Here is a 17,316-nt window from a genome sequence, read left to right as displayed (position 1 = left end):
AAGAATATAAAAATATAAAACATCCCTTTATAAGTGAAAACGAATGTAAGCACACAAACTGTTTTCTTACCTATTCTTCGTCTCGATAAACTCGATATATTAATCTTCTCTCCTTGATCTCTGAAATGAAATTAAACAAAAAGAAAAAAAAGGAAAAGAAGGAAGAAAATAGAAAGTCCAAAGAAAACTATCTCAGGTCGAAAGGCAGAGATTTTTCTATCCAAAGCGCCGCAGTGAGAAGATTGATTCTTATATGGAAACCATTTCTGTCCGCAGTTGTCCGTGATAGACAAGAAATTGGACCAGCTGGTCTACGTGCTGAACGCAGTGGCACAAAAGCAACAAATACCTCTAAGGAGTATAGAGGACGACGTGTAACAGAAAGCCCCCGGCGAGCTCGTGCCATCTGTTTCGCGATCACCAGCAATCCCGTGGACTTTGCCCCGTGTTACCATAACCAGTGTCGCCTCGAACATGCTCAGCAAAAGCGGCTGAATCGATGTCTCCGATATCCCTCGAGCATGGCACATATTTACTGATTCGTGAGACTTCTCGCGTCACGAACCGAGGTGGAGATAACGTTCAAAGGAAACTGCAGGCGCGCACAGTTTTATCGGATTATTCTCCCATTTGTTTTCTTTTTCTTCTTTCTTTTCCCGTCTTTTCTTACTGTTGTCGACATTGATGAAAGGATATAAGAAGAAGTGACGAATCGCGAAGAATCGAAAAGATATCGATATATGTGATGAATCGCGGAGGAATGGAGAAGTATCGAAATAAGTGATAAATCGCATCAAGGATTTCGAAGACCACCGGAAGGAGTGACGAATTTGGGTGGATATTGGAAGAAGCGATGAATCGCGAAGGATTTGGAAGAGCATTGAAAGAAATGATGAATCGTAAAGAATTTGAAAAAAAGTATGGGAAAAAGCGATGAATGGCGTGGGTGAAAGGAAATGGTGGATGCATTCAAGGTAGCGAAGGTTTAAAGTAATTTCAGCAAAGAACCGCTGATAGAAATGAAAGCTGTGAAATAAATGAAAAACGAAAGATAGATTAATTGATCGATTGGCTAATTAAGACGCGATTCAGGAAGATACAGTGAATTAAAGAAGGAATGAATTTGTCATTAAACATTCAATTGGTAGTTGTAAAAAGAGATTTGGATTTATTTTAGAAGTGGTGTATGTTGACTGAGTAAGAGTAAATGAATAATCTGTTGCTTGTTATTGGAATATAATTGATATGAATTGTGAAAACATCAAGATAAATAAATATAACGTGAACGTCAGAATTGTGATCAGTTAAAATTATTTTGAAGATAAAATTGATAAGAATATCTATCCAAAAAGAAAGAAGAGAAATAAGATGCAATGATTAATAGAATGAAACTACAATTTGTTTTATTTTTCGAATAAATCCGAAAACAAAGTACGTTTATGAAATAAAGATCGAAAAGAATATAGATGATACACAAAAAAGAAGTTACAATCGAATCAGTGAAGTTTTGATAACTCCATTACTTCAAACTCTAAAAATTGCTTTAATTTTCAATGACTCGTGACATGGACTGTAACTAAACGAATAGAGGTGAATCAAAGCAAAGCATTCACAAAATCAGAAGATCATACAAACTCGTTTAGAATAAGAAGAAAGAGGGAAGAAGAAAGAACGTTAAAAACTCGGAAAAGAAGGGAATAAAGAATGGAAGATACGGATTCCTTTAAACTTGTTCGCACCTCATCGATAAACAAAAGAGAAAAAGAACACCAAAGATTCAAGGAACTTGCTTTCCCCAGCCCAGAGGACGCGCTTCTCCCGGAAGAAATCGGTTCACATTTAAAGGGATTTAAAATTGGTATGAGTCGACGGGAACGAAAGCTCACTGAAGATGGAAACGTTGTCACTTGGATACTTCCGCTATGCAGGATCAATGATCCTCGGAGAATAGCCTTCGCGAAACGATCACGCTAAACGCACAGAAACGATAATTCTCTTCACACGAACGAGGAATAGTTGTCAAGCTGATAGAAGCATTAGAAACGTTGGACATGAGAAAATAAACGAAAAATTAAGTAAAATAAAGATAAAAAAAGATAAAAATAGAAAAAAGGTACAGAAGATTCTTCGTTGGTGTTAATGGAGATTTAATCGATTCACTACGTCGATCTTCGACTGATCGCCGTTTCTTCGCGTCGCACGATGTAACCAAGAGATCGAAATTCCGAACGAGTCGGATTAATCGGATCTGCAGGTGAACATTGAAGAATTTATCGAAATATGTGTTTTATAAAGAATCGTGATAAGAAAGTTGGTAATTGGAGTAGAGGAAGTGTTAAAATAAGAAAACCGAAGATAGAAGAAGCTTCTTCAAAAGAGCTACGTGGGACGATACGCCGGAGAAACGTACACAAACGTATTGGGAACATCACTTGGGCCAACTAGGAATAATAGAGAGGAACAATAAGCAAATAAAGAGAAACTTCCTAGACAAGATATATCTCTATAAATAGGCTTATATACATATATTATATATATATAGAATAATATACTTATTATATACATTGTATGTTTGCGCGCGTGCATGTGTGCTTGTGTGTATATATATACACATACAGATACAACTTCTAGTCTCTGCTGGTAATAATGATCAATTATTAAGCCTTAAAATTAATCACGGACTTTACAAAACTTGTTGCTAGACTAGTTAGAACGAAATCGAGGTATAGCCGCGTGTACGCGTGGACGATAAGCGGGAATACGCATTGTACAAAAACGCGATGTCGAGTTCTATACATAGTTTTGCTCGAAACGAACATTTTTCTCCCTCCCTCTCGCTATCTCTTTCTTTCTCTTTATTTTTTCTCAATTTCTAACGCAAACTTTGCCGGACTACGTGAAAATGTTATACATGTATATATATCTTCTCCTAAATGATCTTTGATGCAAATGTAGAATTGGTAGCTATATAGGGTGTTCGTGGCTTTTAATTCACTCCGCAAGTTTTGTGCGAATATGTCTTAAGGTAAAAACGATGCAAGAAATTACGAAAAACATTATCTGTCCTCATGAATTGTCGTAAAATCTGTCGTAAAATTTAATGGTTTAATCATTTAAAATATTTATTTCGAATTGCTTTCCAACATTCATAGTCGTGATTTACTGATAAATATTTAGTTTTCACAGACTCAAACTGTAATAGAATGAAGTAAGTTTTCTCGGTACCATCTTATATACGAAAACTGTTCTGAAACATGACAGAAAATATATAAGAGAGCAATATAAACTGATGGATATTTAATTTTCTTAAACTTTCATTAAATCTTTTTGTCTCTGTTAGAGACACTAGAGAATTATTGCCTTATAAATCTCTGATTAAGAACGTCCAAATATCTAAAAAATTTTATTCAATACATTTTCTAACATATTTGTATAATCTCAGATATTTATATCACGCCACGAATATCTTATATCGATGTTGCTCGTGAATGCATGAAGAATTGTGCATTCGAACGCAGGAGACGAAAGAATAGTGATAATGGAAATATTGCAGAAATAAAAATAAAAAGAGAAAGAGAAAAAGAAATTCGAATTATATTCTGCATGTATAAATACATTTATATTTTCTACGTAGGCTATCAAATATGGCATATAACGAATTATAATGTTACTGACACCGTAAAATATTATATATAAATTCACGTCTAATTTCTAAGCAATTCTAGACGTGTGCGTACGTACGTATGTCGTACAACAAGAAGCATTTTTCTGTCTATTATTCATTTTTCAATGACCATTCGAGTGTAAAGGAACTTAGAGGTTAAATTTTATTTATGGTTATAAAAATCCTGGACTCAACATTTAAACAATAATTAGAACTCAAATAAGTTTCAAAAAGATGAAATAATTATAGAACATCTCTTTTTTTTTGTATAGTACTTATCTTCGTTGCTCCTTTTCTTCTATTTCTATTGCAATTTACCAATTAATTGTAATAATAATAATTATTTTTTTTATTTGATATTTGATAAGTTTTTAAATATTTGATAAGTGTAATTTAAATCAAAAGTTCGGCTAACAAAATAAAGTGACCTCGTTTCGCTTAAAGGTGATTAAAATATTAATTCGAACAAAATAATAATTTATATCCTATAATTAAAAAAGAAGAAATCTTCATCAAAATCTTTGAGTTCGAGATTTCAAGCAATGTATCCATGATCAAAGATACAGTAAATGAATCTGTGATAAATCAATTCCTTCATACTCGATCATTTTGGTTTGAATTTAATTAAACCAATAAGAAAGAGAGGATATCGTTATACATTCGAATGGTAAAACAAATCGGCATCTTCTGCGGATCGTTTCTTTGAGACGCACGTGTGCTTTGGAAATGCACGAAAATTTTTCAGTTTAATCGATCTCTGTGCGGGAAGGACCAGTTTCTTGATAACTAGGATTACGTACATAATCGGGCGAAATATTGCACTGAATATATCTATCGTCTTCACTATGTTATTATTAGAGTCTAACGTAACGCAATTCTGTATATATATATAAATACATATATATGAATATCATATGAATATATAGCAAGAATAGAGAAACTTAAACGAAGCAGCTTTTTAGGAGTATTTTTGAATCGAGTATCTTTTTAGTATCATTAAAAAATTTTCAAAGAAGGTAATTTCTCGAATGCAATTGGATATATAAAAAATTGTAGATATAAAAATATTATTTCAGATGATAAAATTAATAGGATAACGAAGAAAATTGTAAAATATATGGTGTTAAAGAGTTTTCGTTCTTTTATAGTTGACCATCTAATTATAATATATAAGTTGTCCAATTAAGGCGAACATATTCTAGTCAATCGATCGTAAATGTACTATTAATAATTATCAAGTTATGTAACGCTTATTTTTATGATCATAATTCGATTTCTTGTCATTGTGGTAGATTTTTCGGTTTGTAAGTAGCTTCGAAATCGTCGCTACATTTCGATGAAAACGAAAAAATACTCTGTAAAACGCGCTCCAACGTATTAAGATCGTACGATATAAAGATTCTATGGTGCCTCTCACTTGACTAACTCCACTATAACGCAACTAATTAATAATATCAACGATAGAATTAGGTGTAAGATAGCGTTATAAATAACGTAGGCGATATCATAGAACTATTAAACTATATTATAATGGCAATATATATATACATGTAGGTACGCTCCGAAGGTACAGCACGAATTTTTCAATTTCGTAATGCAAAGTCGCTCGACGTTAGTCTCTTTCGTCCCTGACAATGAAACGTTTCTCGTTGGATAAGTATACAAATAAGAATAAAGCAAGTTAATAATTCATAAATAAACATGTGTAAATAATAATTCACAGAGACAAGATTAAGGGGAAGAATTGAGAAAATTTTACGAAAGGAGTGCGAAGTTAAATCTTGAAAGCAATTCTTAAATAGCAATATCTCTGTATGCAACAATCTTCATGCTTTCATATGACAATGAAAAATATTTGAAAAAGACGCGTTATGCTGCAAAAGAATTGTTAAATATTGCAATTAAAAAAGTAATCAGAAATAGGGAGGTATGCGTGCAATTCTTGTATTTTATGGGTGGAATATTTTATGAAGAATACTTTACGAAGAAATTATTGTTTAAGAGGATACAAATATTGTTCGAAAGTGACGTTACTGCGAAAGTTTTGAAGATGCAACCTAATTTTTTATTTATGCAATATAAATAAGAAAATATTATGATAATAATACTCTCATACTACCCAGATTATTTTTTTTGCATTGATGAAAATTCAACGAGAAACGTTTTTTAGGATCTTGAAACTTTTATGTCATTAATCCTAAAATCGAGTCGGTTCAATCGATCGTTTCAAGAGAACGTTTTAAGAGTTTATGAATTTTAAAAATCACTCGATTATTATATTGCCGACCACAAGTAGAGACAATCAATAATGTGAATACGCGCGTAAAGAGTATATAAACATTAACGATTTCGTTTTCCAATAGAATCTCTTTGTGAACGATGATTAATAATCAATGTTGGAACACACGATTTTTTGATTCTATGAGAATACTCTGGGAACATTTATTATAAATTAACTAACTGATAATCTCGGGAGAACGGCGTGAAAGAATCGTGTTAAGTTTAAACCGAAAAAGTCATACTTGAAAATCGTTCCATAAGTGATGAATTTTAAGGGATGAAACTCGAGGTACGTTTTTGGATCATAATGAGAACCCGTACTAGATAAGTACTGAGTAGGTTCTAATTTAACATTGCAATAATTTCCAAATTGACCCATCGAGTCAAATTTAAATAACTTGAGAAATCTGACAAACATACAAATATAATTTTATATGTATATTTTTTATTAAGCTTTTCCTTCTCTTTTTACTATAACGTAAACTATACAAGAAGGAAATTAAAACATATGAAATTTGTATGAAATTTTTTTACGATAATATGAAAAGCAAAGTGTTATAAATTATCAATGGTTTTCATATTGTTTAATTTTCAGTTGAAACATGAATCGGTATAATATATTTTATAAGCATATATTTATTATACAATTCTATTTATTTCAGTTATTTGATAAAAACAATAAAATGTCAACATTGTTCAGGATTGGTAACGATGGCTCTGTGTAAATTTTTAGCTTTTCACGCGAATTAGCCATCAATCTCATATGGCCTCTTTTCCTGGACATATATCTCTTGAATAACTTACGAGTATGTACTAGTAAATAACGATATAATTTCATTTTCACTTTGTTGTCGCGTTATTTATTTAATATTCCAGTTATAAGGGTTAATACAAAGAATATTATCTGAATTTATACAAAAAGAAGGATCGAAACACGGGCAATCGAAGCGTCCAAAAATTATACTCACAACGGTATATTTTATTTTCGTTGTACAACATTTTAACTGGACCATCGTAATGTCTGCTAATTACAATAGAAAACATTTAAGAGACTTCGAATAAAATCAAATTGCGCATAAATATTATCATGTTTATTCATATAGGAAAGTAGAATTAATCGACGCTCATCAAAACCATAGTGATTAAAGAAAAGAAAGAACATAAAAAAAGCATAAGAAAAAGAAATAAAAATTATCTTAAACTTCAATCTTAAAAATCATGTGAAATCAGGAAAACTTTCCCAATTATTTTTTAATCGAATCGTCTACAAATCTTTACCATAAATGTGCTTGAGAAGTAGATTGTATCTTCGTTTGCAAAATTCAACATGTTTCTCGTTATATACTCCGAGCATAGAGAGACGATTTTTGCGAATTGTAAAGAAATGTTATAAAGGATATGTATAAAAATATATATTATCACAGTCGTGATAATGTTTTACAACTTTTACATGGTTGATATGTTGTATTTATAGCTTTGTTAAAAATTGTAGAACATTTATGGCGAGGATCTTGGAAGGCAAGTAGTGTTCGCGAATCGGCCGAAAATACATGTAATACGATTGTTAATAGTGTACGTGTAACGTATATATCGTAAAACGTATAAATAGATATACATGTACATAGACGCTTTTGCTTCGTGTAATCATACAAAATTATTCGCGGATATTCGGTTGAAACGAGATGGAATGTAACTTTTATTTAACACGTTGCCTCTCGGTTTTACAAAGAATGAATTTTAAATTAAACGTAGAAAAAATGTGATACCTACAGGAAATGTAATCTCCATTGCGGGTTAAAAGAAAAATTCATTTCACTGAGGAATTAACAATTGAATAAACAACAATGTTCGCGCTTTGTTCATACCCTCGGGTTCTTCCGAGTTTATTTTCAACGAAGGAAAAAACATTTAATGAATGCATATTTCTAGATGAAAAAGAAAATTATAAAAAAGATTATATAGTAGAATTAGAAAATTGAACGCAAAGCGTTAAAATCGTGGTTTTGAGATATCTCGGATGTACTCGTATTACGCGAGTTATAATTCAACATGATACGATAATTACGATACTAATACATTGCGTACTGATCTTGTAACATTTGAATTTTACACCGCATATTTAAGGCTAGATCGATTTCACATAATGAAAATATTGTCGTTATTCAATAATCACATGCAAATCAAGCGAAACAATGGCATAGTAGCAAGTTGAAATACCGTTGACCTTCATTGGACAGCTGGCACTAAAAAAGAATTTAATTCTAATAAAAAAAAAAGGAGAGTGAACTAATATTCAACTGTTTAGTTATAGCTTAGACGAAATTTATTTAATTTTATTCAAGCTAAATTAAGCAAAATTTTTTATTTTTCAAAAAAATTCTCATTTTTGAAAGCTGAGAAAGATTGATTAAAGTTGCAATGGATTTAAAAACCATTTGTACATACATTTGTATAGTATACTACTCTTCATAGTTTCCAATGAACTATCAATGAGATATTTTAATCGTATTTTCTTCAAATTGAGTGTATCATTTGATAATTTTATTTTATGATACGCCCACAATAACATTAATACATATATTGTAATACGACAAAAAATAATTTTTATATAATGTTCTTTTCTCAATATTTTTTAATACTTTTATATAATATTCTTATATTGCAAACCTTTACACATATACTTTATATGAATTATGATCAAAGCTTTTTTCAAAATTTTTGGAAAAGAAATTTGAGAAACATAGCTCCGTACGCAATGTGTTAAAATGGCATCGTAACGTGTATAAACGGGGAAAAGATTAAATCTACGAATTAAAATTTCAACAAATTTTGCAAAAGTTCTTGCAGTTCGCAATTAGAACGTGTGATAACCTTTAGTCGAAATTCTTTCCTTTCTCTTAGCAAAAACGAGCCAGTTTCATTCTTTCGATTAATCTCTATTCGCTCGAAATTTCTAAAATAAAACATCCTATTAGATCTTTAAGACTTCTATGACAGTTAGAAATAATGGTAGTTTCTTTTTTCTAGTTTTCAATTTAAACGTAATCACAATAACAAGTATTTTGAAATTACATATATACTTGTTGCTATCGGACGAAAAGTAACAAATCTTGTAGAGGAAATGAAGCGAGTAATACCAAAACGTCGTTTCTTGTAAATCCTCATAACTCAGTATCAAAACAACAAACAATAATTAGCGTTAACTGTTGTTATTGCTTTTAACATAATTATAGCGTATGCCACTGAGAATTTGATCCAATAAAATTAATTCTACTTATTTGGTCTAGAAACATCTCAGAAGTTTTGTTTATGAAACTGTTTAATTTGAAAATCTTATATCGTTTATTTTTAATTAGTTCACGAAAGTTCGAAATTACTTCGCGTTTTTACATCGCGTCACAATCAATCTCGCTAGAGAATAAAGTAATAAATAAGCAGATTATAATTCTTGCTACGTGTTACGCTAGATAATTGCAATATCGCGTCCTACACAGGATGGACCTAAAAATGTTTTGTCACAGAACGAATTTAATCGAATTTGAGCTTTCTACTAAATTATATCTTTTGAATTAAGTTCGCCTCACGGCTGGCGTGGTCTAGCTTCAAAAGCTTGGATCGTGTTGGAAATTGTTCGAAAATATAATTCGAAAATGGAGCGACTATAGTGATCGAAACACAAGAATATTTGCAGAATTCTAATATTGTCAATTATTTATTGTACCTAAAATTGATCTTTTGTTTCAGTGGCATTTTCGAAATAAAATTAAACTTTAACTGTAAATTGTATGGAAAGAACATCGTTTTGCAAAATGATGTTTATGTCGTAGGTTAATTCTTCTTAATATAGATTCTCTGTAGTACGTACATGAAATATAAAATTTATGGAGTTTCGATTACTCGCTAGATTTAGGAATTTGAAAATTATGACATGTAAAGATTTGTATATTAAATCAGCAAGTGAAGACTTAAATCAGCAGACAGCAAGTTAAGTCACACCGAATTTTACATTTCGTAAATTCATATTTTTGTAAAAGTAAATTTATTTTTGTTGTCTCAGTTCGTATGATGTTATAACAAAAATCGCGAAACATTTGCTAATATGCTAACGTAATTCCTTAATTATTTTTATTTTACAAGTCTCCCGGAAAACATTCCATAAGTTTCTAACAAATCAACTTTCCTTTGAAGACTAATATTAAGAAATTAATTAGGAAATTCGACAAATATGGTAATGATTTTATTATATAAATGACTGGTGTTTTGTTTTATATATCTATTCGATAAAGTATATGTAAGAAAACACAAAAATTTGTCAGAATTGTAATACTTTGCTCGTACAATGTAACGTAGCTATTTATTGTGTACTTGTCCACATAGTGTCGTATCTTTAAAAATAATTACTTTTAATTCTTATTCATTCTGTCTTTATTGAAATGAACGTGATTTCGTATGTCCTTGGTCCGTTAGTGTCACGAACAATTAATTAAAAAGCCTTATGAATATAAAATTTCTTAAATGAAGAAATTACTATGTATTCGAAAAGGTGCCTACAATTATTTATAACGCACTGAGATAGATAATAAATTATTAAAAACTTCATTAGAATGCAATGTTTATAAGATTCATTAACATCTGCCTCGATAGTTTTGATATATCAGCAACGAAATCGAAAGCAATAATCGTTTAATTACAGAATTATGCTACCGATGCTTCTACATTTAATAGATAGGTAATTTCCATTTTTTTAGTCTCACGCCTCGATCATGTAAAATCAAACAGCTAAACCTGCGTTGTTACGATAATAAATCTTGTTCTCTCTTTAATTAAATATACATTGGTACGAACGCACAAAGTGATAGTAATTAACAACATAGTCCAAAAGTTCAAGTAAAAATACCATTTGTTGTGATGGTTAACCAATGTTAAAATAATCTCCTTTTATCCTCAGTCGTGATACTTTTGGATCAAGGATCAGTACGTTTCCTGTATTCCTGGTTTCACGTTTCTTGTATTTTTATGTGTAGATGAAATCTAGTGCATCAAAATGTGTTTTAAATTATAGAAAAGGAAAGGAACCTGATACACGAAGGATGATTTTTTCCAATCGTCAAAGTGAATTCGACGTGTACCATAATTACAGAGATGCATGTGATTTTATACACTGGATAAAATAAAACGAGAGAAAGATAAAATCAAACAAAAGAACGAAGAAAAGACACAATTTACTCTATATTTTCGAACAATCATGAGACAAACATACTTGACCGAAATGGGTACTAAATCCTATTTCCACATATGAAATCAAATTTTATGTAAATCAATCACAATTAATTTTTCATAATAGAAGAATCAATTTTAATCGAACCAACGAAAATCGAATGTCTACTTTCAATTTTTAAACAAACTTCAATGTAAAATCCACGCTCGATCGGATTTTCTTGGAGAAACGTGTAAATGTATTCGCGATTCCAAAATCGATTAGAAATAAGGTCGGAAATGAAAGTAGCTGAACAATTTTGCGATGCAGGAAACGTATTAGTTGCGAACGAAAGAAAAGAAAGAAAGTAAAATAATCGCGAGAAGGGTTCACGATCGAATCTTTTGAAGCTACGGAAACGAGATAAACGAAACTCAATCATATCACCGTAGTTGCCTCTACTATCCGCTAATAGTAGCTCGTCGACAATACTGTTGACTTTTTAACGTTAAATGGTTGGAACAATCACGGAAATCTTTAAAAACAATCCGATTTCCGCGATCGATCTGACACGCGCTGTGTTTTTACTACTACTCTCTATTATAGTTACTGAATAAACGAGCTATCTAACGTGACTATCAATTACGATTATACTTAACGATCACTCAAAACTATCTTTAAGATCGTATTTGAAGAGTTGGAAAGCTAAATGATAAATTCTTCGAAAAAATGGATATGTATATTAACTCTGCTTGCGACCTTTTCGCCATTTTTTGTCCCATCGTGTTTTTCAATGTTAAAAAGGATTCTTAAGTTTAAGGGAATTGTGAAACAAATCGTCTATAAGAGCAATTTCAGATTTGTATTTTATATTGAAATTTGTCTGGTTTGTTAAAACAGATCCAAAATTGGTATATAAATACTCAGAAATCGTGGCAGGATTAAAAGGATTTATTTATAAAAAAATCGAATCATTATTTATTTGTTTAGCGATATTGAGATATTGCAATAAGCTACACCTGCTTTCCCGCTATTGCATGATATCTATATTTTGTTAAAGGATCGTAAAAATCGCAGCAATGTAACAGACAGAATTTGGAAATCGTGTAATAGCGTGAGATATCATTGGAAATATCATTGGAAAAATAAAAATGAATTCTCGTCATTTGGTTTTTTAACTCCTTCTACTGTAAATACATGGCATGTACTTACTTACACTATGGTTACTATACACGAATACAGACGTTTCGAGCGAATTGTGTTGCCCAAGAGTGGCGTTATGAGAACTCGTAAAACAATCGATGGATCCTCTGGGAAGTTCGCACTAATATTTAATACGATATACGGTAATTTGTATAAATAATGTCGAAGTTATCCGAAATTAGATATTTAATATCGAAGAGATTATAGGGTTATTTCTAAATCGAATCATATTTAAAATGAAGATAGATTAAGCAAGCTATGATACAAGACGGAATATTTACGATCAAATGTATAACTAAGTATTAACACGAACGTTCCAAGGGATTTAATAATATTGCAGAGCGATATGTTGTGATACAGATACATTGTCAAATTACTAAACTCGTTCCAATGGCACATCACCAAATATTTGTATAATATGATGTACATAAACTTTAAGAATCAAATCTCGAAAGGTTCTTGAGCAACATTATTCGTTTTGACAGTCTGTGCAATATAAAATAGACTATACTATCGCTGTACCGATAAATCGTAATCGATAAATACAGAGATCGACGTATTGAAAAATATAATCGGCAATTCAACCTGTACGCTGTAGTTTGTCCAACTTTTGCACTGGCTGTGTGTCTTTTTCTACGTTCGAAAAATTGTTGGCCGACCATTATTGCGAGGACGTAATTAAAATATTACTTCGAAGATATTAGAGTCTATTCCGATGATCGTATCCCTGTTTTGTATGTTTCTTAAAAACACGTGCTTTATACAGTAAAAGTGGGGCCAAGATCTTTAATGGTGGCTGATTTCGAATATTCGAAAGTGAAAAAATGGTATTACGACGAGGGAAAGTTTAAGTTTATAAAATTAATTCATGTAATTACACGTGTGCTTTTGTTTAAAATATTCCCGTATACACGTTCGTTCGTACACTTGAGTCAATGATTTAGTACAATATTTCTTTATAACTTGACAAGTCTTAGGATTTCTTTCCATGAAAATTTTCAATCTAAAAATGTTTCGTTTTGTTATTTTGGAAACGATAGTAATTAGAAATATAAATAAATAAAATATTCTTATATCATTGATCCATTGCGTTTGTAAACTCGTATCTTTTGTTTTCTTCGAAGTTCACAGTCTAGTTTCAATGTAAAATTTTTAAATTGCATATAAAAAGACATCCTTTTTTAACGCAATAATTATTCGATAAATGTAATTCCAGACTTTGAAGCAATTTTCAAGAAATACGAATCATCCCCGTTTACTTAAAGAAAATGGCAATGTGAGAATAATTCAAAGTAAGAGATTAGAGAAACTGAACGTAACGATCCGTGGTACAAAGGCGCCCGCTTTGTGAATCAATTTAAATAACAAATCCAGCAATACTCTTCGATTTTAGTGCTCTTGATACTAGAATCGTTAAGAATACTATATAGTTCGTTGATAGTTTAACGTGTTCAACCTGGAGCGAGGTTTTGATAAAAATCTTGATACGACGGTGAATACCATATCGTATACATTCCCTTGCATTTGTTTTACTAACCAGAAAACATTTGATAAGAGAATTCTTAATTTACTATTATCAAATAATAGTTCGTAGATAAATAACTAGTATCAAATTTTATGATTTAATGTATACAAATAGATGACATTGTAAATCGTAATTACAAATATAATTGAGAAATATAATTGAAAAACTTGTTAACTAGATAGACTTAGGGGAAGAAAAACGAGATTAGTAGACAAGTGAAACTGTTATAAATTATAACATAAAGTTACTGCTGGTTCTGTGACTTCTTTTATCTTCTTTATTAACTATACAGGTGATCTGTGCCGAATTCAATGTTAAAAATGTAAATAGCGTTTGAACCGCCTTTAAGATTAGGATATAAATTTACGCGCGAAATTAGAAAATAGCTTCAGCTGAAACAACTTTATGCTTAACGTATATAATATCCCTTTCTTTCGTACGTTAGAAATCAAAGAAAATCAGAGCAATCCTTGTATTACATAGTGCACTATATGGTTTTGAAAAATATAATTATACAGGTATATATGTATAAGGCGTACTACCTATCAATACTCATAATTGTATTATAATGCGTGCATAAGTGTAAATAGGCGAAAATGACTTGTTATAAATACATATGTATTTATTTCAAGAGCAATTAAACTATAGTCCGCCGCCGAAATCGACTGGGCATATTTGTAAATTCGTAGATACCAAACTTGCCGATTTATATAAAAGTATTCAACTCCTCATGCTTTACGATGAAATCGTTTATTTTGGAAGAATTGTTTCAATTATGTATTTGATTATATATTATTAATGTGAAATATTTATAAAATCTAGAAATTTGTGTTTGAACAAATATTATTAAAAGATCGGGAAAATATTCATTGTATTGTCTAATTGTAATATTAATATAAGAGTCCCTTATTCTTGTAAATTTATTAAATATCTCACAAGTTTTATTTTCTCTTTGTAATAATAAATTTAATATTAGCCAATATGAATAATGGTTTTAATTTATGTTATCGATATGTGTCGCAGTACATTGCGAAAATTTCTTTAAACTCTCAATTTATACGCCAGGGGAAATAAAAATAATGTACGGATAGTGTCTAAACTAAACGATTTAATCGGAAACAAAAGTTCCAAACAGAGACGAATAGTCCAATCACTGTAATTTCAACCAAGGTATATTTTTTAAGGAATTGTTCATAGAGTAGCTGTGTAAGCTTTCTTTCAAAAACGCAATGATTGCAGTATCCTTATTATACAGGTCTTTAGCAGTTTGTGCAATAAACTTTTAATAAATAACTTTTAAACTGTCTGCAAGAAGTATATTAAGTCTGTAGCAATATTTGGTGAAAGAAAGGAGACATTTATACAACATTTATTCGTCCATAAATGCAGCTGACGGCATGCTTCGTAAACAATTATAAACAAATTTCTATAAAACGTATTCACGAGATATTTCTTCATGAACATTTCTAGAAACGATACAACTGAAGGTTTAAATAGCCATAAAATTTAAATAATATTACACAATTATATATTTTAAAACCTAAAGTGTCATAAAATAACTTATTTAAAATCCGACACACTTTGATATAACTTTGTTGCACGATAAATTAAATATTTACAACAACATTTGCGTAAAATTACTCTTACGATACAGCCAGTCTAAAAGTGGGATACCAACAAAGGCAAAAGTAACAAGTAGTCGATATTACAATAATATTAAGGCGATCGATTTTCGTCGATCAATCTGTTTTATCGACTGATTCAGCAGAAAGGTGTGTAACGATTCTCGACACTCATGATCAAACGCGATTGATCTTCTCCGCGGCAAAAATGTTTTGCAAGTGTCCTTCCAATTAACAAACAAACAAGTAAAAAAAAAAGAAAAAACGAAAATGAACTTGATTAGCGCGCTGTCAAGGATTCAAGTGACACTCTTAGATCTTAAAGAAACTTAATTAGTCGAGCTTGTACAACTACATATATATTTTTTTTGCGGTCCATCCTCCGACATTTTTTTGTGAAGCACAAAAACGATAAAAATAAAAAAAAATGAAAACGAGATGTATTCGAGTGAATTGATTGTTTCTTAGAAACGAGCGACGAAAACTCGAAATGAGGAAAAAAGAAAAAAGAAGTGATGGAAAAATGATAAATGACGGATGAACCAATGTATGATGTATGTGTTACGTATTGCGGTTATTACATTATATATGTACATGTAAGCGCTAATACTATTTTAACATGAATTGTGCGTAATCATTCTATCTCTCAAATATTGTACATTTGCGCCGGTATTGTCTATACGACTATACATATGTATATCATTATTATTATTATTATTATTATTATTATTATTATTATTATTATTTTTATTATTGTTATCATCATCATCATCATCATCATCATCATCATCATCACAATCATCATCATCATCATCATTATCATTATCATCATCATCATCGTCATTATTATTACTACTACTACTCCTACTACTACTACTCCTACTCCTACTACTACTACTACTGCTACTACTACTACTACTACTACTACTATTACTACCACCACGATTGTTATTATTATTATTAATATCATTATCATTATCATTACTCTTATTCTTATTCTTATTATTATTATCATTATTATTATTATTATTATTATTATTATTATTATTATTATTATTATTATTATTATTATTATTATTATTATTATTATTATTATTATTATTATTATTATTATTATTATTATGAGATATTACTTAAAGTTGAATATACTATATCTACTATTCTTTAGTGTACTTCATTTGTTCCCTGTCCTAACAGAATTGTGTCTACGTAATATACAGACGATTTTGAGTTATAATATACAGAAATATATATCAAAAAATGTATGTTTGATTGAATTTTGTTTCGACTATTTAGAAATACATTTGAATTTGGGAAAAGCCATATTAGAAAATGATGAAATTTAGATCTCACTACCAATATACAGATAGCAGATATATAATATATATAAGATAAGAGAAGACGTGAAGGAATATACTTGTGTTCTCTTTGTCTTGCATACATTAAGTTTGACAAATTAAAGTTAAAATATTTGAGGTAGATAGGTCGTGATAGGTGCGGAAGAAACACTTAAATATATTTAAAAATATATACTTATTAACATATACTCTATATGTACACTTTGCATAGAATCTAGGCCCTTTAAGTACCGGATGTTGATGGTGAATTGTCCAATGTAATCAAGGTGTCGGAATTGTCGCGGCGAACACTTGTCGGAGATTTAATTGTACGCATATGTAAGGTGTTTGTGGTCCGTGAAGATTATGAAATCTCTCCCTTCTATAGCGTATCGAAATCGCTTGACTGCGGTGTACATTGCGAGTAGTTCGCGATCGTATGCGCTATACTTTCGCTGCGCTGAGTTCAAAGGTTTCGTAAGAAAGCT

The 17,316-nt window shown here is 30.5% G+C and overlaps 1 protein-coding gene across 8 annotated transcripts in view; it reads left to right on the top strand.

Annotated features, from left to right (window-relative positions):
• The window catches only part of LOC100646827 (potassium voltage-gated channel subfamily KQT member 1), a 164,070-nt gene extending 147,955 nt beyond the window's left edge, over positions 1 to 16,115 (top strand). For all 8 annotated transcript variants that reach the window (XM_048406929.1, XM_048406930.1, XM_048406927.1 and 5 more), the window contains one exon: positions 277 to 16,115. In XM_048406929.1, the coding sequence (XP_048262886.1) occupies positions 277 to 378 (102 nt within the window). In that variant the 3' untranslated portion in view covers positions 379 to 16,115. The remainder of the gene's footprint in view (positions 1 to 276) is intronic.
• Positions 16,116 to 17,316: the final 1,201 nt, after the last annotated feature.

This window comes from Bombus terrestris, chromosome 6, assembly GCF_910591885.1.
Source record: "Bombus terrestris chromosome 6, iyBomTerr1.2, whole genome shotgun sequence".
Taxonomy (NCBI): Eukaryota; Metazoa; Arthropoda; class Insecta; order Hymenoptera; family Apidae; genus Bombus; species Bombus terrestris.
The sequence above is the reverse complement of the archived record's forward strand: the minus strand, read 5'-3'. Positions and strand labels throughout refer to the sequence as shown.